The sequence below is a fragment of the Molothrus ater genome, chromosome 4 (genome assembly GCF_012460135.2).
Source record: "Molothrus ater isolate BHLD 08-10-18 breed brown headed cowbird chromosome 4, BPBGC_Mater_1.1, whole genome shotgun sequence".
In the NCBI taxonomy this organism is placed as follows: Eukaryota; Metazoa; Chordata; class Aves; order Passeriformes; family Icteridae; genus Molothrus; species Molothrus ater.
In genome coordinates this window covers 37,816,089-37,843,267 of record NC_050481.2, presented here as the reverse complement: position 1 = coordinate 37,843,267, position 27,179 = coordinate 37,816,089, and the positions used below count along the sequence as shown (strand labels likewise).

General features: G+C 37.3%; 1 protein-coding gene across 1 annotated transcript; it reads right to left on the bottom strand.

The window, feature by feature from the left end:
- Positions 1 to 4,764: 4,764 nt before the first annotated feature.
- Positions 4,765 to 27,008, bottom strand: NEIL3 (nei like DNA glycosylase 3). The gene is made up of 10 exons (XM_036382692.1): positions 26,910 to 27,008; positions 23,333 to 23,448; positions 21,237 to 21,371; positions 19,744 to 19,957; positions 18,581 to 18,655; positions 15,386 to 15,552; positions 12,182 to 12,351; positions 9,492 to 9,894; positions 7,460 to 7,634; positions 4,765 to 6,629 (listed from the first exon to the last, which is right to left on the bottom strand). Exons 1-10 carry the CDS (start codon positions 27,006 to 27,008, stop codon positions 6,453 to 6,455), a joined length of 1,731 nt encoding a protein of 576 aa, XP_036238585.1. The 3' UTR covers positions 4,765 to 6,452.
- Positions 27,009 to 27,179: the final 171 nt, after the last annotated feature.

Below are 27,179 nucleotides of genomic sequence, written 5' to 3'. Positions count from 1 at the left end.
ATTGCAGCTGTTAATCTTTATCAGGGACTGAGTTCAGTAGTACCTATTGTATTACATGCAAACTAGCATCACCTGAGATCTGCTAAATAAAGTTTTAGGATTGTAATCATGCCAAATTTTTTCAGGGGGGAGTGGGCTCCCTGTATGCACTATAGTTTCAGGGCTTTATTCCCCTCACCTGAATTCCACCATCTATTTTGTCCCAAAACTGCTTTTCTTCTTCTGTTTCAATCCATAACTAATCATTCCTGTTCTGGTTTATCAAAACAAATTATATTTAGCAAAATATTAAGAGTTGAAACTTCTGTATGTGCTGTAACGTCTGCATATCTGAATAGTTTTATGGCACAAGTTTTTTCTATGCTTATGTCTCATTCTGCATTGCTGTGTCCAAAAACACCAAGTCAGGCTGTAGAGGGATACTTAGTATGGTTAAACCTTGTGTTGATCACCTGATCTTTGTCAGGGTTGGGCTATGTGGGAATCCAAGAATCTGTAGTAGCTAATGTCAAGAATACATGTTTAATGCATTTCCCCTGCAAAAGGAAAACGTATTTTCTGGTGTGTTTATGTGATGGTGAGGTTTTTTTGACTTTTAATTCCTTTTCAGAGGTTCCACATCTCACAAAGATATAAAAGTTTCAAAGGTAACTTTCTGAAACCTTCTGTCCTTATTGTGAACTTCTTGTGTAACATTTTTGTTGCTTTTAGCATCTGACACTGGTTTAAATTACTTACAGTAATCCTGAGTAATTTATGATAAAAGAATGGGGTATGATAATACTAGATATATTTGTTCTGGTCTACTTTAAGTCAGTCCATGTTTTGAAGAAATGCATTTGCTGAAAGCCTACTTTTATAGAAGGGGTTTTTGGTTTTGGGTTTTTTTTTTTTAATTGTAAAGCCTTGTCCCATTAAATGAATTTAGGCTGACTAAAATAAGTATATTCTGTTTTTCTAGTCAAGTGTAGCATGAGATACAGCTTGGATTTCTAGGTGAAACTATGGTATTGAAATACTAGGTGATGACTGAACCTTGGAAAGAAGCTGAGAAGTGGCAAATACAGTGCAACTAACACGAACTGCCTGAGAAGCAAAGGATAAATTATATATTCTATGTGTACAGTAAAGAAAAAAGCAAGTGCATTGTTTTCCTAATTTCTTGTGCATACAAATGGATTTTAAGTTTGTTCATGCATTATAGCGTTCAGTGCATTTTTTACTTTTATCTTCTACAAGGCTATGTATTGACTTAAATGTTATTTCTCAGTTATAATCAAAGCAAGTTACACTTTTATATTCAAGACCACTTCATGTGAAAGTACCATCCTTAAGAAATTTCCCAACAGCCCACCATCTTTGCCTTGAGTGGAGCTTTGGTGAAATGTATTTTTCACTTCCATAGGCTCAGCAGTATTGCTATAGTAATGAGTTTAACTTTTATATTGCAAAGTTGCTCTTCAAATGTAGTCTAGATTTAAAACTGAAATTTACATTTTAGCTTGTTTATAGATAACTTGTAACTTTAGTGTTTTTCTACAGACATTTCAAAATTTTCATTTTTATGTTTAGGTCATCCTGAAGTTCTAGAACATATTTAGTAAATTAATAAATGCTTGTGTTTTGTTTCTTTTTAATAAAAACCCTTGGGGTTTTGCTGGTATAGAATTATTTATAGTTGAGAAATGTAGTCTGAATTATTTTTATGAGAGGTTATGCATTATTTTTTTCTCTTGTTATTCTTAATGGATATTGCCTTATGTTTGAAATAATGTTAGCCTTAGCCAATATTTTGCTTTTCAAAAGTCAGCTAGCTGGAGCAAAAGCACCTTGTAAATGCTACTTAACTGGGGGCAGGTAACAAAGCTGGTGATCCTTGTGTTGTGCTGCATTGTTTTTTGAATAAAGCTTAAAATGCATTTATTTCCCAGTTTTCCCCATTTCAGGTGGTCTCTTCCGTACTGCAGTGTCCTTGTCTCTAATAAATTAGGAAGGATTTTTTGCACATCAAATGGTTACTGTCACTGTTGTCATGAGTACTGTGGTTGAACAAAAGAAGTTACAGTTAAAGAAAATAGCCAGAAAAAAATTCTAAATCCATGTTTTCTACAGAAGTGTAGGGTAGATGATTATTTAGACCACACAGACTTTTAGTGTCTGACTTAGATTTCAGTTCCATAAGTAGTTGAACCAGTCAAATGGGCTTTCTCCTCTGCCAAAACAGAGCTTCACTTTCCCCTTCAGTGTTCCTAACTACACAGTTCATCCCACCTTTAAGTCAGGCTCTGCTGCTCAGTGTCGAGAGGTCTCTCTTTACTCTGCCATCTCTCTGTTAAGAAGATTCACCTAAAACCTAAGTATTAAAAAATGAGTAATGTTATCACCTTTTCATATTATGATCATATCACATGGCTAATCGCTGAAAGACAGTCATGTTGTTTGAAGTTGATTTTATAATAAAAAATTATAAATCATACAAACTCTGCAGGGAACTGCACTTTCTACAGCAGTGGCAATTCAATAAGTTAAGTAACTAAAGCACTAACTATGTTTAGACAATACTGTGTACACTCTGAATTCTGCTCACCCGTAAATGTGCTTGATGCATTTTTAATAAGCTTTCATATGGAAAATAATTTGTTGGGTTCTCTCCTTAGATTGGGTTTTGTTGTTCCACTAATATAAATTACAGAGCATTCCCACACACTTCTAAATTTTGGATGTATGTTTTGAATATTCAAGTAAAAATTTGACACAATAAACAACCTTTCAGGCATCAGAGAAATAAAAAACAGACGTGCAGAATATTAAGTTACACTGGATGATGAACTCTGCCTATCATCAGCAAGCTGAATTGCAGATAGTGCAAAAAGGTACAAGAGGCATTGAAAAGAATTTTAAATCTATAATGTTCACAGTTGCTGTGAAGTCTGTTAGAGACTTTACAATACCTTTTGATTTCATGTGAAAGATGCTTAGCCACTAATGATCAGTATTCATACAGATATTAAGGAAGGCATCCTCTGCCTCTTTGAAAGTCCCTGTCATTGAGCTACATGACTCTTATGTAAGATTCCATTCCAGAAAAACAAGTGAGAACTAACACCTTTTTATGTAGGAAGGTGGATGCAGAATACCTGTATAATTGTAAAGGTCTGTAATCACAGTTGTGACATAGTCATGTCCCAAAACTTGACTGCCTATTTTTAGTGTAAATTTAGTTGCCCCTTAGTGAATTAATACTACTGTAGAATAGAATACTGTATTCTATTAATTTATTTGCAAAATTTGTATTGACATCAAATGGCATGCCTGTCTTTAACAAGTACCTGGTTAAAAAACTATGTTAAATAAGGGTTTAAAGGCATGAAACCAGGCATAAAAATCTGTTGATTCTAAACCGAATGGCACAAATTGGAAAATAAAAATTAATTTCAGTCTGAAGGGTATACTCTGCCTAAACTAACTTAAACTGTAACAGTAATGAAAGTGCTACTAATAAAGCAGAAACTGGTTATGGCATACAACATTAGTATTTTCTGAGTTTAAAATTTTTACTCCACGACTCGTGTGACCTTGATTTGATCCTCTAAAACCTGTTTTGTATAGCATCTCAGCTGAGTTATGGGGCTTTTTGAGGTTAGTTCTGTGGTATATAAAACGTGTTTTCAGCTTAAGGTGAAAGACAGGTTTCTGTTATGAGTCATGTTATCACTGTGTAGTGTTAATGTCTAAAAAAGCCCTCTAAAGTTGTACACAAGAGTACTTAGAAGTCAGCTTTACTGGAAGTCTCCTTTTTATTACAGAACTGTCCTCAGCACCTCATTTTAGAAATCATCCAGTCAAAGGAGCTTATGTGAGCTTGTCATTCCTAACAGCCAGTCCTGTAGGCTGTTAGGTAATAATCCCATTTCTCTTGGTTGTGTTTGGGTAAAGGCCAAAGTATCAAAACTGTGTCAGAACCATAAGGCCTTTAGAAAGGGCTGCATTTTTCTAAAAGCTTTACATTTCTTTTCTAAAAGATTTACATTTGCTTTCATTAGGAATAGAAATTACAGAAAATCTTTGTGAAAAACAGCTCCCTCTTTTAACTTAGGTCTTGTTATTCTTTTTAGCCTTCACAGTTCACTGTGTGCTACACAAGCCATTAAAATGTGTAAGCCAGATACAAACCTGAAAGAAGTGTGTTCCATCACTTGCACTGTGATAGATGAATCAATGTGAAAAAATAAAAACACATTTGTAAACTATTAGAAGAAAAGCTGAAAATCAGGACTTTTATCTGGTTTTGCACCCTTGGTTGCAGTTTCTTTTTAAAAGGTCGAGTGGGGATCTATTCCAAGATAAGTTTTGTTGCCAGCTTTTTTGGTCAAATCTTGTTATAACCAGCTATCAGCCAGACCTTGTTAAACAAGCTACAAAGTGCCATCATCTCCAAGGGGAAAAAAAAAAGAATTTAAAAAACAGTGTTGGTAAAAGCATTAAGGTTTGCAGAGGCATCTAATGAATTAGAATTCACTGTCTTTTGTTTAGTTTCCTATTTTCTTTAAGTGTAAACATGTGAGATTCCTTCGTTTCTTGTTCACTGTGATAAGCTCAGGGTTTGCCCTTTGATTTCCCTGTCTGCTGTTCCTCACCTTGTGACATTACACAACTAGCATATATAGCAAAATCAGGCTGGTACAAATATACCATATACAACATATTCAATACAAGAACAGAAAAAGTAAAGTGATTGCAGTAGTGAATAAATGCACTTAATCATTTAAAACTTGTATGCATTTTATTTAAACAGAGATTCACTTCTCGTCTCACTATTAAGCTAAAAAATATGTAAGAGCCCAACTGTAATTTTTCATGCATTAAAGTTTGGAAAATTCATTTAACTTCCAGCTTCAGAGAAATCTTAACATTCATAGAAGGCAAGTAATCAGAAATGGTTGTATTTCTTTTTTTATTTTTCAACTTTAACTGAACTGCTGAAGATTAATCCCTGTGCCAGACATCCAAAAGCATGTACAATTTGAAAATAATCAAACACTTTATCACCATAATAAATTGTACAAATACAAGTGAGAAACCAGTCAGATTGCAATTCTAAAGATTTAGATGTATAAGCACAAGCTAGCAGCAACATATCATTGCAACAAGAAACATCATAGAAAGAGACAGCAATGGAAAAATAAGTCCTCACGTGAAGTAGCTTGTTCTGTTCTCAGGTGGAGTTCTGTACCTCATGAAAGACATATATTATTTGGAAAGAGGCCATTGACCAACATAAAGATTATAGTTTCTACAATCTGATTAAAAAATATTTTCTTCATGTAAGGAAAGTTTTGAAAGATTTCAAAGCTATCAAATGCTACTGAAAAGAGAAAGAAAAAAAACCTCTGAATTTCTGCTGCTTAGGAAAAGAATTAAGCAGTTTCCTTTGCATCATGGAATGGAAGATTTAATTGGAATGAAGTTATACAATGTTCTCAAGAAAATCAAGTAGTCCTCCATAAAAAAAAATACCACAAGTGTTTGCACAGACCAAAGAACCTTTTGCAAGGTGTTTCATCCCACATATTTTGCTGGGAAGCAACACTATTTCCCATTATTTTCAATTAAAACTGGCTGCAATTGAATGATGTATGAAGCTGAATGATGGATGACCATTTCATTAGTCTCATTTTCCTTGGTATCTATAGTACACTTTCTAAACATTTGAAGAATTCTGTTTCTGATTTGATAGCTTACCATATTCTATTTACTCTACCCCTTGCTTCAGCAAATCATGGTAAAACCTACAAACATAAACTGAGTTCTAGCTATCTTGGAGGTAAGATTTTATTATCTATTATATATGGATGGGGGGAAAAATGTTCAGTAGCGACTAGAAGAAAACATTAAGACATGGATTTAGAATATATAATTTAGAAAACCAAAAAGTCATGTTATTTGTTTTAGGGAAGTTTTCTGTCATTTTCCAAATCTAAGCAAGGTCAATCAACTGTTGTAACATTTGAATTGTACAGTTCATTGCTGTTTCATCTTATGCTCTGAGAAAGCACAGACTGGTATTTAACAAAGTATATTCTTTTTATTCACTTTTGTTAAATACATATTTACACTTAAGAAAATTTAAAACAATACATGAAAATTTAAAGCAATTTAAAACAATACATATAAAAAGGAAACAGTGCAATTTTTTATTAGAAATACAATAGTATATGTTGCAATATGTTGCAAGCTAAATGTTTATTTCATAATTGTAGTCTTCATACAAGCAGTGTTTAATTTTTATAGGACTATGTAAAATTACTCTTTCTAGATCTGTTCTTTACATTGGAGCTCTTTTACTAGTTAATGAGTGAACAGGGAAAAAGAACAAACCAGAAGTTACTACGAATGTTACAGGCATGTTACGAATGTTACTTAAGACATCCTGAAGAACAGGTGCATGAGCATCATGGAAGAATCTGCATACCTGGCCCATTTTCTGCCCACTGGAAGAAGCCACACTGTTTTTCCTTCCCAAGAGGGCACACAAAAAAGTTCTTTCCATTATTGGGACCAATCTTCAATACAGTCTTCATAACACATCGCTTGCCATGGTTACAAAATGGAAAATCCAAGTCAGCCCACTGCCAAAGAAACAGGTATCAGGTACATGTGATGGCTATGAATTCCTTATTTTAAAATGGACAATAGAAAAAGACCTACAGGGGATGCCATAGAAGAAATTCTTCCTAGTACTTAGATTAGTTTTATCACTTTTGTGAACACTTTTTAGATTTTTCTTTAACATCAACTGCAACTGCATGCACTTTAACTGGTGTAAGTTGAAATTATGTCAGCACATAGGTTTTTTTTCAAATTTAGGCATTACTGTCTTGAGTCCATCTATTAACTACCTGATAGTCATGACTATCAGATCACTTTTCAGGTCAAAGTTTTTTAAGACATCCACATCTGTAGCAAGAAGGAGCAGAGGCCACCAATCGCAGCAAGGAAGGTCATGTTAGGTATTAGTGCAGCAGTGGGAGGGTTTGCCCAGGCAGTTTACAGAATCATCATCCTGAGAGGCTGTCAGGATTTTGGCTAGCCAGAAACATGGCTGAAAATCAGATCTAGTTTGTTATAGTCCTTTCAGGAAGAAGCTGATCTGAACAACTTTTACAAGTTCCCTCAAACCAGTATTTTTCTTATACATCTGTTTCACATCACTTGGAAGTAGATTAAGAGCATTTGCACAAGTAGGTGCCATCTCAACACTAAGAGAAGTAACTAAAACTGTTAAGTTCAATAGCTATTATTAATCTCTTAGTTTCAATTCAGTGTGCAACAGTATTTATGTCAAACTTTAAATGGAATATATCTGCTGTCCATGATTGACACGTCACTGGGCCAAGGAGGTTGCAGGAACAAGCACTGATTATAAAAGCAAAAACAGGTCCTGAAGTCTTATACATACTTGAAAGTATTCACACCGAGTTTCCCTGGAGAGAGGGCAGCAGTAAAACTGCCTTCCCTTGTTTTCTCCATCCTTTCTCACAACTCTGAGGCTGCAGAGACGGTTGTGTTTACTGCAGCGAGGATGCCCCATGCTCAACATACGAGTAGCATCTGTCATATTAGCTTGAGGTGTGCTGTAATGACAGGTGACAAAATGACTTCTGTGTAATTTAAAAGGGATTAGCAGCCAAAGAACTCTCTCCTACCATGACAATAGCTCACCCAGTGTACTTTTGCATACAGTGACAAAGGACTTGCTTTTCTAATGCACCATATTGTATGTGCCTTTAAATCTGAATGATTGCGAGTTGTGAATAGACACGACTGTGTGCTGCCCTTGAGGTACTATACCAGTTTTCCCCACCATGTCTTAAATTATTTTGAAGTACTCAAATTCATGTATGAAACAAAATAAATATTACTACTGATGTTATACTGTCCACCTCAAATTCTGATATGTTCTAAAAGAGTATTCTGCTCTCAGTGGGAAAAAGACCAATACCACTAATTACTCCAGTCTGAAGACATTTGTATGCTTCACAGAAAAGACTCCCACCCTCTTTACTGAAAAGTTACAGTAATGCTCCAAATCACATTTGGACAAGAAATAATCCAGATGATGGGATGAAATAGAATTCTCTGAATGGGATAAAGTCTCCTTCTTCCTCATGATTGAGACAATTTCTGACTATCTAAAATACACAAGGTTTCATTTAAAATAGTGACATGAAAAAGATTAATGCTCTGAAATGTATCTTTCCAATATATTTATAGAGCAGAAAAGCAGTAATGGAACCTTAATGAAAGAAGAAAATATTAATTCATTCTGGTCAAGTTATCAGCTTAGGAATTTTATGTTGTCTTCTACATCTGGAAGATTGCAGTCCTGCAGACACCAGCAGTTTTATTCCAACACCTCATTAAAACACAAGAAGATAAAAATAATCAACAGATTTTTTGTTGGTTTTGGTTGTTTAAGAAAATGCTATAAAAAAAAGCATTTCAGTTGATGACTTGCTACAACAACTTGTTGTCATGATTGATACTATCTCATTTCTTGTTTACAGTCCTCTGTATTCTCAATTATCCTGCCTACAGCCTCAGTTCCTCAGTCTGTACTGAAAGTGTGAGGAGGAATTGTATTCATTCATCTAGCCTGGCTAGTCAGCGAGATCATTTCAAAACTGGTGCTTCAACAACTTAAGAAGTAATTTCTGTATTTCAGAACAGACACATGACGAAGAATTTTGTAACATATCATCAATATTTCACATTCAGCCTGCATAATTTACCATTGTATGTGACATCTACCTTGCACTCCCATTACTGATGTTACTATCTGCCCAACTTTTCTGTGACAACCCTCATAGATTCTCACATTTCTCTTAACTAGGCGATGGATGTGTCTGAACAGGGCTCTGTAAATAAAAGTATGGGTAGAGTATTGAAGTGGTTATATACAGAATGGGGAGGGAAGTTAAGAGTAAAAGCAGTGATGGGAAGCTCATCAAGGTAACTGTACAGATCTTCCTCTCAAGGAAGAATGCTGAAACCTGGCAGTTGACAAATAACTTCAATTAGAATACATTCATCCAGATAGCTTCCTTTTGTAATCTTTCACATTGATTTTATGATCTCTCTAAGCAGATAGCAACTACAGTGCTAAGATCAGACAGCTCCTGAGGTAGAAATGTGCTTGACCTATTAAAACTAGACTGGCCTATTCAATGGGAATAGCTGAACTATGGACAGCTGTTTAACTTACAGCAGTACTGGCTGGATGCCAAAATCAGGACTTTTCTAATGACATCCTAGGTAATTCAGTGCTTTTGAAATCTGAATTAAATTATAGTTAGCCTAGAATAAGTTACCTCTGGCAGAAATCCAAAGACAACACTGTCTGAGCCAAACAGCACAGTATTCAATTAATATTTAAGGATAAAGTTGGTTTATGGGATTACAAAGACTTGCTTTCATTTTAGAATACATACCTGATTGCTGTATTATATGGGTGAACCAAAGGTACATGGTCAGTTTTCTGTTTCTTCTGTATGTGTTTGAAAGAGACAGGTTGCTGACAGGAGGACAAAGCCAGGGCAGCTATGTTTGTTGAGCAATCCTTGTCTTTGCTTCTCTCTGACTGGCAGGCATTGCTTTGGATCTGCTTGCAATTGCTTTTTGGAAAAACACACTGAGAAAGTCCACCAGATACCTGGATATCGTTTCTCAAAACAGTTTTGTTACCAAGATCTGTTAAGACAAGAGTTGTAGTTCCAAATGCAGTTTTCCTATTGATCTTTATTTCTGTGCTTGGTTTTCTGAAATCATTACAAGGGTACTTCATTAAGCTTGTGTTAAAGGCTGCACAATCTTCAAAACTCTCCATCTTTGGAACTAAGGAAAAAAGTTTTTAGTTATAATCCATCTGCATAGAATGCTACATTATATTTCTGATCTGTATTCGTAAATTGTCATTGGAGAATGAAAGAGTAAATTTACAGTACCATCTCAAAACCACCTCAAAACTCTTATCTAACAAATTAGATAAGAGTACAAAATTTCTTACAATAAAAAAAAAATCATTCTCAGTGCACTCTTAGAGTCATGTAGAACATGTGTTTGTAGATAGCATTACTATTGCTTGAGTAGGATCAATTAATGCTATGTAAATTAAAGCTATCAGACACTTAACCATAAAAAATTTAATTTGGCCCAAACACAAAGATTAAAGTATTTAAATTTTTCAAAATAACTTTTGATAACCTCAGTAATGGGAGATCAAAGACTATAGTACCTCCAAGCAGAAATGCATTATCCATTTTTTAAGTATTACCTTACTATTAACACAAAAATTAATATTAAGATTTTGGGGTTTCTAGTGATTTCAGAGTTCCCATCCTTTCCAAACTTTGTGTTCATCCAAACTTACTGACTGTAAGAGGCTTTTCAGAAGAAAGCAGTCCAGACATTTGCTTTGTGATATAAACAACAGTTTCTTCACAGAATCAGAGGCCCTCCTAGTGGGCAATAATAATTTCAAAAGAATAGGAATAGTTTATTAATGCCAATTTAATACATAAGGAGACTGTAGGTAATCCCCTTCCTGAGAAAAGGGTGAAAACCTAATGGCATCCTATGTGCAATCTTTTTAGGTAGCTGTGAAACCACAGTGTTCCAGGAGAGAGTCCTTCCTTTTCTACTATATCCAGTTTATTCCATACAACAAAGAGGGAATTAAGCAGAACACGGGTAGATGAGACATACACTCTCTCCAAAGGCATTCTCACTCAGAAACAAAATAAGAATCCCTACATTTGACTTGGAACATTCCTTGTTTCCAGGCACCTTCCATTTTGCCACTACTGCACAGTCAAACATATCGGTTTCATTCAGACTTTTTAAGACAGAATAGTATTGGCTTAGCCTCGTACTTAGCAAAGGAGCATGGAAATTGCAATGTAATGGTAAATAATTATCTGTCTACAGACTGAATTATTTTGGCTGTAGGGCCAGCAGCTAATTTTACAGACCAAGTATCCTGTCCTCAAAAATTCAAACTTTTCTGCTGACAGTAGGTAATTTTAGAAACAACATAAAAAAACAAACATTGAACCAAGTGAGAAGGGAAAGACTCCTAAGGATTTAAAAAAAAAGAGGTAAGCAAACCTATTTTGAAAAAAAAAATTCAAATATCACTCCTATGCAAAAATAAAGTCATATTTAAAAAAAAGAAAGATTTCCCAACAGTATTCCATCGAGTCTAAGACAGCTTCAAATTCCACGCCTGATTTCAGTAATTGCATATAACTAAACAAGTAAAATTCAGAAGTACAGGAGAAGGAACAAGTTTTGTTTCAAAGCATAAAGTAAAGCATTTGTGCACATGGCATAATACATTAATTCCAGGATAAATGTTAGTTGGTAAATCCTATTCTGTGAACAGATTAAAATTTTCAGGTTTCTGGTGCTGATTTGGCAGAAGAATTATGCAAGATTAGCCTGTGTTGCCAACAACTGTCATGTACGGCACAAAGACATACTTTTATTGATTCCTGACCTGAGAAAATGAACTATAGCTAGTGCCAAATAAGGGTTTTCCACACATCACTCCAGTCATAAAATGATTAAGCAATGAAGCAATATTTCATGTAGATAGCAGCGTTAAAAGCTCCAACAAGAGACAAACAACAAATTGAGGTAAGAAGTTCAGAATCATTTTTACTCTGAACTTGAAGGGAAAAAGGTAGCCCCAGAGGAACCTGGCATCCTTTTAGAAAAGGGTACTAAAATATATTGCTTTTGTTCACATGAAAGAATGACACGTAATTTTCCGACCTTTGATGATTTCTAATTCAGACTTACACTGCAAACTTTGAAGGATTTTACACAGAGTTGAAAGAATTGAGATTTTTCTCACTCCTTGCCCCAGTAAAAATAAAGGGTCACTGAAGACACTAATCTATAGAATCCCACCTGCACACCAGCTTGGAAGATGACACTTACAGGGCTTAAGACAAGACAGTTTCCATATTGTCTGTGTAAGATTTCCTCAAAATCTGACTTCAAGTTAGCTAGTTATATATATATATGATTCACAATGAGACACTTCTACATAAAAACTACACCGAAATCATAGACCTCCCATCTTTCCCAATACAGCTGCCAGACAACCCTTCACTACCTTCAGGTCTTGGAGTCAAACAGGCATCACAAATTTCAGCAGAAGGCTTGTTTATTAGGGTGCAGCACATACACGTCCACTCCTCTTCAGATTTCCGAGCTACATGTTCATTAGAACATGACCCCCTGCTGTATGCCCAGCCAATTAGGCTGCTTCTAGCTGGCAGTTTGCTGTGAAACAAAAGAATGATGTTAGTGTTTTGTGACGTTCCCCCTACAAATTGCCTTACGCCACTCTGTGCAGGAAGGCATGGGCTAGAGAACAAGCAGGATGCAGTGTTAAGCCTCCTATCAGAGCTTGGACAGCATGTCAGTGTTCAAATTTGATTTTTCTTTTCTTTACCTCAAGGCCAAATCTTTCCAGATGCTGCAGAAGTAAAACAAATAAAAATATTTAAACAAGAAATTGACAGAAAGTTAATTATCAACTGGTGTACTCTCCAGAACAATGCCCCAGTCTCTCAGATTCCCTACCATTTCCAAGTACTGCAGCAAAAGGCTTGGTGAGAAAGGGAGAGTGTTTTAGGGCTTTCCCCCCATATCTGGTACACAAGACTTGCTAACAAATGCATTACTGGATGAAGAACTGCTTAGAAGATGAACTGCAGAAATCACACAGTCTAGCAAATAATTTTTTTGTTCTCATTTAAATGCTACACACAAGTACACATTGTTATCATAACAGCCGAAAGCACTGAAAGCTTTAAAAGTCAGAATGTCTCTTGTGTGTCACCATTTGCTAGAAAGCCTTTTAAAATGTAGAAACCTGTTCAGAATTAAGGAGCCTAGCTGTGACTTGTGAGACAAAGCTACTCCAGACACCACTAAAGATTTAGTTGTATTTATTTTCCTGTAAATTATAACCTCCTATGTTGATAGACTGATTTAGAATCATAGTTACTCCTTTACAGCTTCCTGTTACGAGGGGCTGCTCTTGTCATAGTATCCAAACACTGACAGCATATTAATTGTAGCTTGAATTTACCTGTTCAGTAAGTTACGTATGTATGCTTTTAAGTGCTATGATTATCCAACTTATGGTTGATAAGTTGTCAAGCTTATATTTTTTTATATAGTTTTTGTGAAATTGTGGACTTTTTGGAGACTTTTATTAATCCTAAGAATTTAAGCACTTCAGTCAACAATGCAAATGCTGTAGTTGAGCACTGTTGTGACACTCCCTTGACCCATCACTTTTCCGTAACGATCACTTTCTGTAAGAGGCTAGAGCTCTAAAGTAACAGTAAAGATATCCACTACCTACCACACCTTCCACAAAAGGAAAACTAAGGAGGATAATGAGAACTGCTGACATTCCAAAGAGTCTGTGCTGTTAAGAGGTAGAACAGACATTACAGCAGCATTCACCAAAATACTGTGGCTAGCAAACAAAACAGCCAAACTGTAACTGTTAAAATGGGTATTTTCACATTATTAGATCAATTGTTCTACTCAGCTATCAAAAAATGCATTACTAGACTGAATATATTCAGTGTATCATGTTTGGGAATTTAATTCCATGTTGTTACCCAGGGTCATCTGTCCTGTCATTATAACTCCCACACCCTTTCCCAGTTTATGAAATATGTGGGGAGAGGTCTATTTTTTAAATTCAAGGTACTTTTGAATTTGATGGGCTAAGTTTATAATGGGTATTTTCTAATTTTTTTTCAGTTGAGCAGAATCCTAAGCTAGTTGACTTGACCCCAGAACCACTGGGTAGAATTCTACAGTTTATGATCTGTAGCAAGTCAGTCTAATCACATGGGCCCCTTCCAGTCTTTAAATGCAAAAAGCCTGGAATGGCAAATAAATTACTTGAGCTATACATAATTTTATACAGTAACAGTTACTGTAAAATTGAAAAGAGTGCAGTAGAAAACAAAGAACTGACCATTAGGATAAGGACAAGACAAGAAACCATCTTTTTATTTTATAGCTACCACTACCATGTTTTTTACTTAAATACAGCGCTCTTTAATTGTTTATTTAAAAGTACAACAACAAAATGCTAAATCACTACTTGTTCTAGAAAACAAGGATTTTTTTCCCTACACTGTTTTCTAGTTATCTCACTCAACAGAAGAATGCTGTCTTCCTACATTTTTGCAAAATATTTCTCATTATTACTTTCTGAAAATACAGCAGATTTGGGTTATCAGCTTGTGAAATATTCATCTTCCATGCTGGAATTTTCGATATTTGATCTGTACCCAAAGGCAATTTTTTAACCTTTAAGCAAAATCCCTTCAGACATCTGAGTCTTGAAAGAAGCTTGGAGGTAGAGAGGGATTTATGTGCTCTGTAAATCTTATCTAAAACATATATATATATATACACACACACCCCCCCACACACTAACGAGGCAAAGTCACAAAGTGAAACAGCATCTTATATTAGACTGACAGAGAGTATAAAGGCAGAATTCTGAAGCCTCAGATGAAAATTTTCAAGAATAACAGATGCCTAAGTCTGAATAAGGTATTTTTGTAACTTTTACCTTTTGACCCTTTGTGATATCAAATGCACTTTCTGCTTTCCTGAAATAAAAGGAGGAAAGCTGCTGCTAGCACAATTTATGTGGAAGCAGAAGTGCCTCTGTAGCACACCTATAGCAAAAGCTTTTAAAATCCAATAAGGAGGAAGAAAAAGTACTAAGCCCCTAAAATATTTGCTGCACTCTGAATTTACTGAAGTTTTAGTTATCCTCAGTAGAATTCTATATCCAGAAGAAAACTGCAAAGATGCACAGCCATCTAGATATGCCAGGACTGATGGGGCTATCCTGCAAAAAGAAAGACAAATTCCTACTTCATTATATTCAACTCAGTTGTATGGAAACATCCATGCCCTTTACATTGATAACGCCAAGAACAAAGGGCAACTTTTCTGGTGACTTAGTTTCAGTGAATAAATCTGAGTACTCTGAATTGTTTCATAATTCCTACATTTGATTAAAGTAATAGCTGCTTCATAATAGATGACACCTTTGAAAAGAATAGTAGCAAAGAATCGAAGCTTCTAACCATTTTTAAATACCAATAGGCAATTTTTTTTTCTTCTTGCAATACGTTCTGGTTTTGTCTGACATAGTTAATTTAGTTATAAAATGCACACAGATCCATTCTATTTCAAAGGGGGTGTCCTTTTACTGTAACAACACTTTGAGGTGCTTAAAAACGTCACCATGATGCTACCATCATACCTAAGATTGACGAGCTGGGGATCTGCCTTTTGACATCGAGAGCAGAAGTAAGTCATCCTGTTATGGTCCCCCAGACGGCACACGGTGATGCTGCCACTGCACTCCCTGCAGGATGGGCGCTTGTACACCTTGTAGTGTCGGTACAGCGGGGACCCCGTTCTGCGGCACTAGAACAGAACGTGTTTAAAATCCATGTTAGAGACTCAGGATCAATTTAACATCAGTCTGAAAATAAAAAACACTACATAAATTGTCAACTCAATGACTAGATGAAGTTATTTAAGAGAGACATTAATAAAGGCTATCCCTGTATTTCACATTATTTTATGTAAAGAATTGACAAGTCAGGTATAACAGTGTCTGTAATTCTCCACATAATGAAATAAAACACAGGGAAAAAAAAAAAGCATACTAGCAAGGTGCAAGTAAATACATGCTAGGAACTCTCTGAGTTCAGCTGGACCAGTTAGCTCTGAATCAGCACCAATTGTCTTTGACCTGATACTTGCAGGAGTCCTCTTGAAGAGCTAATGAACTCCAATCAATGCAGCATAGAAAACAAAACAAAAATAAACCACAAAACAAACACCACCTTCTCTCACCCCCAAAGACCCAAAAACTCAGCACAGCTCAGATGCAATGCTACAATCTGGGTTAATAAGCCTTCCCAAAACCTAAAGAACTGTGCAATGCAGAAATATTCCCAAGATTCTGTAAATGTTGGGTAGTGCCCAATAAAGTTGCTCAGCTGTATCTTGGCCCTGGCCATGCCAAACAACTTGAAAAGCCTCTTGGCACTATGGTGAGCTCCCCAGAGTCTGGCAGAAAGCCATATTAAATTAAGTACAGTACAAGCCCAAGGGCAGTGACTTGAAAAGCCTCCAGACAGCTGGCAGGCACATTTTATGAGACAATTCCCAAAATACCCAGGAAGTCAGCATAGACACACTACAGCTAAAAGCGGCAAAAAAAAAAAAATTCCAAACAAGAGCCCAGTAGAGATGCAGCCAACTCTGCCCTACAAATCCTTGGGCTCAGCTCAAACGATACCACAGCTGTCCAAGTAATACCGGCACAGCCCTGGCAGAGTTCACTAACTCTAGCTCTATAACGTACAAAAACCCTTGGGAATTCTCCCAAAACACAGGTGTCTTTGAGCACAGTATTTTTGCTTCTACTGTGCTCTTATTCATCAGTCTTGCTGAAAGAGAATTCTTGTGCCAGTGCAAACTAGTAATTCAATCAGAAGGAATTACTAATATATATTTGCATGAATATTCACAGCTGCCTCCTCAAGGTTTTCAGTCAGTTTCTTATGAGTAGCTTTTTTCCCATCCAGTTATCAAAAAACAAACAAAAGCAACAGCTTTTTACACAAACAGGACTCTTCACCTTTGCGTATGCAATGATACAGTATGATGACTGCAAACAATCCATAACAGTCTATTAAAAAAATTCAAGCACTATCCCTCATTAACATATTTTCATTATGTCTCTAACATGGAAGGAGAGGCTAGCCCTCTTAAAAGTACTTGCTAAGTGTGGACTACAGAAGTTTTGAAATTGGCTAAACAGAAAGTATAACCTCTTTATTATCAGTCCAAAAGCCTTTAAATTTCTGAGTATTAGAGTTGTTGCAGAACTAGAAGGTGTCTCTTTACTGGCAGACTTCATTACGAATTTAGAGAAATGAAAACATTTCCCTACCAACAAATTAAAGTGCTCTTTAGTGGGTTGAGGGAAAGTAGATACTTAAGCAGACTATTAAACAAATTAAAGTTTTAGCCTTTATGATTTAGGAATGTTAGGTGCCCTCACCCTCACCTACAAAAAAAATTCTTTTTAGCACTGCTAGCTCCTTGCCTTTCATGAACATCAAGAGAAAAAGACAAAAATGTCACTACTGCTTTTCTTTTTTTTTTTTTTTTTTGTTTGCAGCTTAAAGAAACCAAACATAGAAGAATTAGGTAAAATTTTCTCTTTTTCTTTTGTGGAAAGTTAAAGAGCACCAGAGCGCCATGAATTATGGAGTTTATACAGGAAGAAATTAAGTCCTACTGAAGTTATAGTAGTAGGGAGAAACCATAATTTATTTCACTTTATCAACCAAGTCCATTATTTGAGTTAGGAAAAAGAAGTTAGAAGTTGCAAACTATTTAGCCAAATAAATTTAATTGCTATTTCAAGTTTTATATAGGAAGCCACATCAACTACTTTCATACTTCCCTGGGACAATGTCTAGTTCCTAGTTTGAAGAGTAATCTTTATGTTACCTTACACGTAACTTTGTGCTTAGCCTACATCAATTCTGACATGTTCAGACTGGCATAACAGCACATGCACAGAAAGACTGAACTGGCCTTCAGGCTGCATCTGTGAAAGTCTTTTGGGCCAAACTGTGCATATTTTGACAGTCACGACTCTCCTTACCTTTCCATCATCTGACAATTCACAATTAATAAAGAGCACACAAACCAACATTCCTATTCATGGAAACACTTGCTTTGTTGGATCTTTATACTGTTTTCACTGTTGCAGTGTGATGCCATTTCCTGTTTCACCTATCCCAACCCCCCAGGTGTGCCAACCTCTCCTTTATCCTTTGCCCTCCTGCTAAGAGCTGTCCATCAATCTTAACATTCCAGCAGGGTCGTGGTGTGGTTGGCAGAACTTCAAAAGATGTCCCTCAGGTCTGGGCTCATTGGCCTGTCCAAGTGTCTTTATCCCTTGAACCTTCCCCTCCTCACACCGGGTTGGTGCCTCACCTGTCCCTTCCCCTCCCCCTGTCCCCCGGGGCTTAAAAGGAAACGGGACCATGCGGTCTGGATTCTGTTGGGAGCTGTTACAAGATTCAGGTCTGTCATCCTGGAATAAAACTCTGGATTAAAACTCCACGATAGAATCCTCTCCTTTCTCTCTTCACCATCGCCTGAACCTTTACCACCAGAGGTAAACTGAGTTCCTACTCTGCCTGGATTTGTTCCGAGTGCCAGCTGCAGCACCCAGCCGGCCAAAGGTATCTCTGAGGTGAAACACCACAGCTGCCCCTTTGGCCCAGCAGCAAGGGTCAGACGAGGCCAGGCACATCCCACCCAGAAATACTGGGATTAATATTCCATATTTCACCAGATGATCACACACAGCTAACATGCCAGAGTAATATTTTGGAAGTTCTCCAGAAATATGTGCCAACACCTTATAAAAAAGCAGGGTAAAATCACGTGTCATTTTCACCAAGTGACGTATATGCTCCTCTGTCAGTTGGCAAACCTGTAAGAAAGAAAAGAATGAGTTTTAGAATATTACAATGCTAAGGGACAATGGCAAAAGAAGACCTATGAGTAGGTGCACTTTGACACTGATGTGGAGCTGCTTTTCTCCATGTTGTGATACTTCCCTGACTCCGTATTATATGTATCATCTCACTAACACAGTACATGTTTACATTCTGTAATACAAAAACTCACTGCTTGCATACCAAACAACGTGCTTTGCCTCAACCATGCAAAACACGTGCTAGAAAATTCAGTTTTCTTGCCCTATATTGACCAAAGAGTTCATGATCACATGAATAACAGAGTTAGCAAGTCTCACATCCCTCCTAATTTCCTCATGGATCATAATATGACCTATCATCTGAGGCTCTTTCCTCTGAGACACATTCAGGAAGAATACAGAAGTCAAAGGCATCACAATTACAGACATATCAACCAAATTTATGTTTCTTACGAACCCAAAATTTTATATCACTTTTATTTTCTCTGTCATATCACAGATAAAATTAAAATCCAGATTAATCCTATGAACAATTTTCAAAATACTATGTTTAAAAAACTTCAGTTACTAATCTTGTCCAGTTTCCATTTACATCCTACGTAATCTCTGTTTTGCAAATATCATCTTCTCAACCAAAGTTTGAAAGGATCTTGAAGGATCTTGAGGATCTTAAAACAGAAAAAGTATGATAAACAATGGTAGAAAAAACAACTGATGCCAGCTAGCAGGATAAGAAGTAGAAGAAGCAGCTGCAAAAATTATCAACTCTACCACATAAACTACTTTGGGTAGTAAATGAACAAAAAACCTGAGCACTTTTCACTTTCCCTTATTTATTGACTATCACTTTAATGGCAGCATAACAGGATGCCAGACTTAAAATATGAAAGTTTATCAGCTCCAAGTGTCATGACAAAAACCTCTTGTTATAAAGATAAAACATTAATTTAGTGTCCAAGAATAAGTTAAGAAATTACAGATGACAAAACAAAGGTAAGAAAATAGCAAAATATTAAATAAACATGTATTTAAATTCTGAATATTTTGGTGTCCTTAAAAACCATCTTGAGACATTCACCCACCTTAACACCTGGATGAAGACCACTATCAAACAGTGCTTCATTCTTTATGATATTTCCCACTCCAGGTAATACTGATTGATCCAGTAACACATCACACAACATACGGGTGTTCTGCTGCTTAATCGCATGTTCTGCTCTTGAGAAGCTAAACTTTGGAGAACAGACATCCAAACTTTCCATCATCCTCACTTTCTGCTCACATTCAGCTGCATTTCTGGAAGAGAAAAATACACCGATAATTTTTATTTTAAATATATTCTAATATTGCAGTGTGGTTTTAAAAACAACAGAACAAATTAGAACATTATATGCAGATAACAGAAACCATGAAAATACCAGTGACAAGAAGTGGCACAGAAATTCCATTAAACACCTTTTCCAAAAACAGGTCAATGATACATGCATGGAACATGCATCTAGTCCAATCTCATTTTGTTTGTAATAGCTTGAAAAATATTTGCCAGCTCCTTGCTTTAAAACTACTTCCCAGATGGAAAGCCCATGTGTTTGGACTCTCAAAAATACCTAACTGTATGGTTACATGGCCCACTAATTACAACATGACATTTATGTGTGTGTGTGTATATATATCTGTAAAATCAATTTATATATTATATTTTGAAGAATCACAGAACATTCTGAGTTGGAAGGATCCCACAAGGATCATGAGGTCCAGCTCCTAAGTGAATGACCCAAATGGGAACCAAACCCTCAATCCTGGCATTATTAGCACCACGCTCTAATCAACTGAGCAAATTATAATTATGTAATAGATGTATGTAGTAGTAGATTATTAACAGTAGTTAGAAAATTTAGAAAAATATATATTCATATTTTAAGATATGTATTATTAGGATAAGCATACTCATTTGAAAATAATACCATACAAGAAGTCTTGGCTTACATGAGATTTTGTAGTTTGTAATTTTACGTACACTTATATATGTTGCATGAATTTACATGCCCATTTCCACTCAAGAGCCTTAATCACTAAAATCAAACTTGTTGATGTTTTTTTTAGCAATGTGAAGTACAGTGCTAACGGGCATAAACATCTGCTTAATGTAAATTAGAACAATTATAAAGATTTGCTTCCATAAAGAAAAAACATAAAAACCCAACCTTGGGAGCATAAAAACTTGAAACCAGTAATCGTGGCAGGTTATTTGTTACTCTTGTTAAGAAGTGAGACTTGGTTAGAAATTAACAGAGCAATAGGTTTCGGCATACAGATCTAAGGATAAAATTAAATCCAACTTTCATTCCCAGTTTTGACACTACCTAATGACACTGTGGCATAGCATTACTTTAACTGTATGTAAGCTCTGATACAAAAGTAACAAACTCAAATTACCACACCAAAAAATATGACATGTTTAGAAAGTTTTTTCTTGACAGAACCCAAGCACTTAAAAATGTGTACATTATTTTTTCATTTACCTTAAAAGATAGTTATAAAAAGAAATAAACTGTTTCATTAGTTTCTGCTTTACCTATACTCTACTGTCACATCCCAAAAACAAACAGTATCCTCCATAAGCTGTATCTCCAAAATTGGTTGTGCTCCATTCCTTTCTTTGCTTCCATCAGGATTAATATGCATGGAACCATTCATACCAAAGTGAATCCTTGGAAAGAAAGAGAGTTTTTATAGGTATTTTAACTTTGCTATCATTTCCAAGCACTACACCAGTCTATTTTTAGAGCTGTGAACCTTACCTAACCAAGTCAGTATGCACGTACATTAATTCTAGTCATTACCAGTAACACAGCAACAAACTTAGCTTACAGAATGCTCAATTCCCAAAAAAGAAAGAATGCTCCCCAAGTAAAAATCCCTCCAAAACATAGCTGGTTTTGTGTAGTCTTCATAATTCATTATACAGAAGTCAAACCTGATCATTAAGAAGCACCATTTCTGGTGCATTTAGAATTTTTTTCACTTGACATGCTGATCTTCCAACACAGATTCATAAACTTTCAGGAAGGCCGAAAGAAATGAGGCCACTTGACCAGAAAATTTTCTGTTAAATCAGGCAGAAGTCACCTGGTATGAAAACAAAGAATTTAGTCCCCATATTCCCACCACTATTATCACATTGCAGCTAAATCCAGTAACACCATAAACAACATAATTAGTATTTGCCATATGTTGTTTTCTGCTTTTCTTTGCCTACAACCACGGCAAAACCTGCAAGTCAATTAAAATTAATAAAAGAAATAAACTGAAAAATGCACAGATGGCAAAGTTGAAGAACAGACCCTTTCAAGCATTCATTCTACAGATTAGTAATGCCTTAAGAGGTCTTAAGTTTTATAAAATATTCTACAAGGAGCTATGCTTGAGCAAAGGACAAGTCTGACTATTATCTCATACATTTTATTTATTACAATTTCACCTGCTACAATCAAGACCTAAAAACCATAAGATAGCAATAATGCCTTTTACTATACACTGTATATCAGAAAAAGTAGATAATTTTATAGTTACAAGAAGATTTAACAGACTAAACTACATAAATGACCAAAGAAAAGCAATATCAGGTCTCTGTTTCCAGTAAGCCCAGCTTTCCTATATTCCAGGAAGGACAGGCATTTTAAATATTTACAGATGGGCTAGACACATGTCATTAAGCCTATTCTTAAAGTTACTCTTTAAAACATGAAAAAAAGTAATGCTATGAGTTACTTAAAAACCTGTGTCTTTCCAAAACTCTTCTTACAAGTCAGATCAGGTGATATAGTTGTTTCAATCACTTTTATCTTCAAAAGCCGTTTTCAATTCTCAAGTGCCATGAGTAGTACTGCACAGGCTTAACTTATTTTTAAACCGAGACAAATTTACTTTTAAACCAAACTCTTGCATCTTGCTAACAAACAGTGATGCATTAAATGCTTCCAGAAAATTATTTTTCATTCAGTTTTATAGCTGATGGTTTCATTTACCAAGTTCCAGTATACTGTTTGAAATAAATTTTAAGAGTCACAACTATTAGCTATTCTAGTGCCTTCTCAGTTCATGACTAGAAGAAAAAAATTAATCATCACTACACGTTTACATTCAAAAGCATTAAGAAATTTATAAAATTTAATTCTAAGCTGTTTCATTACCTTTGATGTCCTGAAATAGGGCAAAATATAAATCTTTTTAATTACAAATAGAAAAGGCATGCTAATCAAGCCTAGGAAATGTTATTCAATGAGAACTAGTAGTAAAGAGTTGATGATTTCTAGTTTTAAGTAAGAAGGTGAAACTTTAGAATTATTTCGTGCTACACAATAATTGCAGGGATCTGAATGCACTGCATGTATTATAACTATTTTGTCTCCACAAAATGCAACTTCCTGTTTGAAACAAAGCATGCCAATAAATAACTGTCATTTTCAGATACCTTTACATGGAATCTTGGAGTAAAGTAGTATATTCTCTAAACATGTGATTTTATCCAGTATGCCTGTACTGCAGAGAGGCTGATGAGAAGTTTCTCTCTAACACTTTCAAATCTCTGAAAGTGCCATTAGCAAGATCAAGATGACCTCTGCAAATATATTCAGTCTGAATGCATAGGAAGGCCTTTTTCTCACTTACCTCAAAGCTTTCTGATCAAAATACATAAAAAGTTCTTTTCCCAATGTCTCCACACCCCTGTAAACATGTCCAACAAGGAAATCATGACCAGAGATGTTCTCTTTACTTGCAGCAGTCTGAAAAATGAGTACATACACAAAGATTAAGGAGAATTTATACTGCTTAGATTCTAGCACCAGTACACATTCAGCAAGCAGCTGTACTAACTTGGACAACATTAACTATTTTCCCCTTAAGTATTCTACCAAAAACAATGGGACTATTAACCCACGAAGCAGTCACTATTGCTAATGCTATCATAACTTACCTCAATTTTTTTCCTAACTGAAACAATACATCTTTTTTATCAGGGAATTTTATGCCTTTTCCTTCGAGTCATGAATTTATAATAAGAGTTTCAGACTGGTGCAAAACGAACAGGTACAGTTTGAATATTAAAAACATGTCAGAGTCAATTCTGCCATTTGCAGATCTATATCCTTCTTCAAATGTTAATAACAGGCTTTCAGTGTTTTGCATAGTGTATTGTGTGTTACAGAAAAGCCTCCACTGAGCCCACAGAGATATCTCTCTCTTCCTGCTAGTTTTAAATCTAATCTCAGAAGCAGGTGAACAGCAGGTAGGACACTACTAGAGGACAAGATAAATGTGAGATTGAAGCAGTCATATTTTCTTCCATAGCACATGAAAATACATTGAATTTACAAGGGATGTCAACAGGTTATCTGGTCCAAACACCTGGTCAAAGCAGAATACACTTAAGACAGGGAGCCCAGGCCCTTGTCCAGTCAGATTCATAGCAGCTCCAGGGATGGACACTCCTATCTCTTTGGGCCCTTGTTCCATGGCTTGACTATTGTTGTGGTGGAAAATTTCTCCTAATACTGAATGAGAACTCCTGCTGTCCCCTGCATCTGCTGCTTCTCACCCACTGTGCAAGTCCCTACAGGAGCCTAGCTCTGTCTCTTCCATATCCTCTTTACAGCTACCTGAGGAGAGCAAGAAAACCCCAGTTCTGTCAGCTGCTCCTTGAGCACCATGTGCTTCACCCTGCTAATCATACCAGAGGACTCACTCTAGTCTGTTATTATCTTGCTATTACTAGGGAGTTGCAAACTCAGGTGCAGCCTTGCAATTGCTGCTCAGAGGTAAGCATCACTCTCCTCAACTTGCAGAGCCTAGCATGGGGATGTCCCTCTTCTTGGAACATGGAAGTGACATGGACTCAGCTTCTACGGGACCCTAAAGCCCTTTTTTGATGCAGAGCCATTTCCCATCTGAGCAGCAGCCAGGACTGTGCTCTTCCATGACACTCTTCTGTTCCAAGTGCGGGACTCTGCAGGTTTTCCAAATGCTGAACTTGACTTTCTACCAGCCCTTTTTCTCAGCCTGTGAAGGTCCCTCTGACCAGCACCCCAAGGTCCCTTCAGACCTGTGAGCAGCAGACTCACTGCCCTCACAGCCCTGACTGCAAGGCAGATAGATGTATCAGTGCTTCAATTGCAGCACTCAATTTCAATGCAAATATGTATGAAAGCAACACTGGCAAATCAGCCAGGCTTCTGCTAGTTAGTGACATTTCAGAGCTACTCCCTATGCAATCTCCCACTATATTATTACCTTGAAATGATGAACATTTAGAGAGTTTTATGGTTATTATTCTGTCAAGTAGGAAAATAAAAACATTTCTTGCATAACATTTACTTTGTCTGTTATCAAAATATGAAGAAAGCAAAATTTTGCTCCCATGTAAGCAGTTCATGCTTTCCAATAAAAGTGCTGGAGTCTATTGCTGTGCAACAAAGTTTATTTGAACTTTAATCCACTCAGGGTTGTTTAAAACAAACCAGAATAGGAAATTACTGAGATGGAAAACTAAACTGTGTTTTCAAATATTTGAAGTTAAATTCATACCTCTTTGGTATCAGGCAAAATCTTACAGTCATCATAGTACCAACTCTCCTAAACACTCTCTTCAGCAGTGGCCAAGGCTTTGGCCATGGTTAGCAGCCTCTGTGAAATCTAAAAAGTCCAAAACCCTTAGGTTGGTTATTTTCCAATGAATAGAGGCTGCCCTGAGGTGACTTTTACTGCACAAAGTGATAATAACAAATCTATTTGAGGGAGTGAGATTTCTTTTTGAAACATTAGGAGCATAACTCCTTACATCAAAAATCTGTCCTGAAAGATATTAACCTATAAAGACTAGTCCCAAGATATATCTTAGAAGATGTATTTTCAACCATTCTTTCCTAAATTGTTTCACTGAAGTACTATCTTACTGTGCCTTAATCACAAACTCCTACAATGCTTTATATACACTAAAAGTGGGTCAAAATTCCCCAACTTTCTGCCTGGCAGAATCCAATATATTTACTTAAAACAAAAGCAACACATAGTCTTTTCAAGATGAGCAAAATGAGGCATGGAAAAAAAAGATACCTCTGTAATCAAAACCAGAGGACAGTACCTACACACTTATCAGCCAAGTGATTTCTCCATCTGCTACAAGGTCTCACAAGTCTCACAAACTTCATACTAGTAAACTATTTTATGCTGTCAATGAAAGGATACAAACCAAATGTCACACTCTTTATTTAAATACTTGGTCTAACTAAAATTGCTTAAAAAAATAAATATAGAAACCGCCTTTCTGCAGGCCAATGTGTAGCTTTCTCATGTTTCACATAGATTAGAATCATAGCATAGTTTGGTTTAGAAGGGACCTTAAAGCGCATCTAGGACATGCCTAGACTGAAGAGATTATGAAGAAGGAAGATTAGCAATAATTTCCCTTGTATCTAACGTTCCCCCGAGTAGCATGGTATTTTGAAGTTTATCCTAAGTGAACAGAGCGATGCTAAAAGCTTTCCCTCATTACGCCTCAAATCTCCTGTTTCTACAGCTTCAGAATCGTCTTCACACATCTGACCTGCCGCAATTGGATTACTATGGTGCTGACAAGAATATTTCACAACTTCAAGGAAGAATTCAGTATTCGCGGATGACACCCACTATCACCCACGGGCGACGGCAGCGGCGGCACAGGGGGCACCAAACACGCCGCTCGGAGCTCCGCCCGCCAGCCCTGGCACCCCAGCGGCTCCTGCCCGCTCGCTTGCTCTCACCCACACCCGGTGGCATTTACCACCGCGGACAAACACGAGCAAAAGCGCTGGGCCCCGCTGCCCGGGGCAGCTGCCCCGCCCTGTCCCGGTGGCCGGGCCGGCAGCGCCGCTCCCCAGTCCTGTCCGTGTGCCCTCACCGCTCCCCAGCCCTGTCCCTGTCCGTGTGCCCTCACCGCCCCCCAGCCCTGTCCCTGTCCGTGTGCCCTCACCGCCCCCCAGCCCTGTCCCTGTCCGTGTGCCCTCACCGCCCCCCCGCCCTGTCCGTGTGCCCTCACCGCCCCCCAGCCCTGTCCCTGTCCGTGTGCCCTCACCGCCCCCCAGCCCTGTCCCTGTCCGTGTGCCCTCACCGCCCCCCAGCCCTGTCCCTGTCCGTGTGCCCTCACCGCCCCCCAGCCCTGTCCCTGTCCGTGTGCCCTCACCGCCCCCCAGCCCTGTCCCTGTGCCCTCACCGCTCCCCCGCCGCCCCGCGCGGACCGCACGCGCTGTCCCCGGCGCAGGCGCGCCCGCAGGCGCTCAGCGCAGAGGGCGCAGCCCGGGCCCTCCACCATGGCCGCGATGGCCGCCGCCGCCGCCTTTCGAACGTCCCGCTAGCCTGAGGGCGGTGCGGCCCGACAGGCACCGCCCCGCTGTTTCCTGTTTCTTTCCTTCTGAATGGCAGCTCCTGCTGCTCGTACATTCCTTGGTGGCTCCTCGTCGCTCCCTGGTGTTGTCTAAAACAC

Excerpts from the sequence above, each read along its gene's own strand:
- NEIL3 (XM_036382692.1), bottom strand. The coding sequence starts at position 27,008 with ATGGTGGAGGGCCCGGGCTGCGCCCTCTGCGCTGAGCGCCTGCGGGCG. Across the intron at positions 18,656-19,743 it reads GTCTTCATCCAGGTGTTAAG|GTTTGCCAACTGACAGAGGA; the intron begins GTGGGTGAATGT and ends TCTTTCTTACAG. Across the intron at positions 7,635-9,491 it reads CCATATAATACAGCAATCAG|CACACCTCAAGCTAATATGA; the intron begins GTATGTATTCTA and ends CTGTCATTACAG.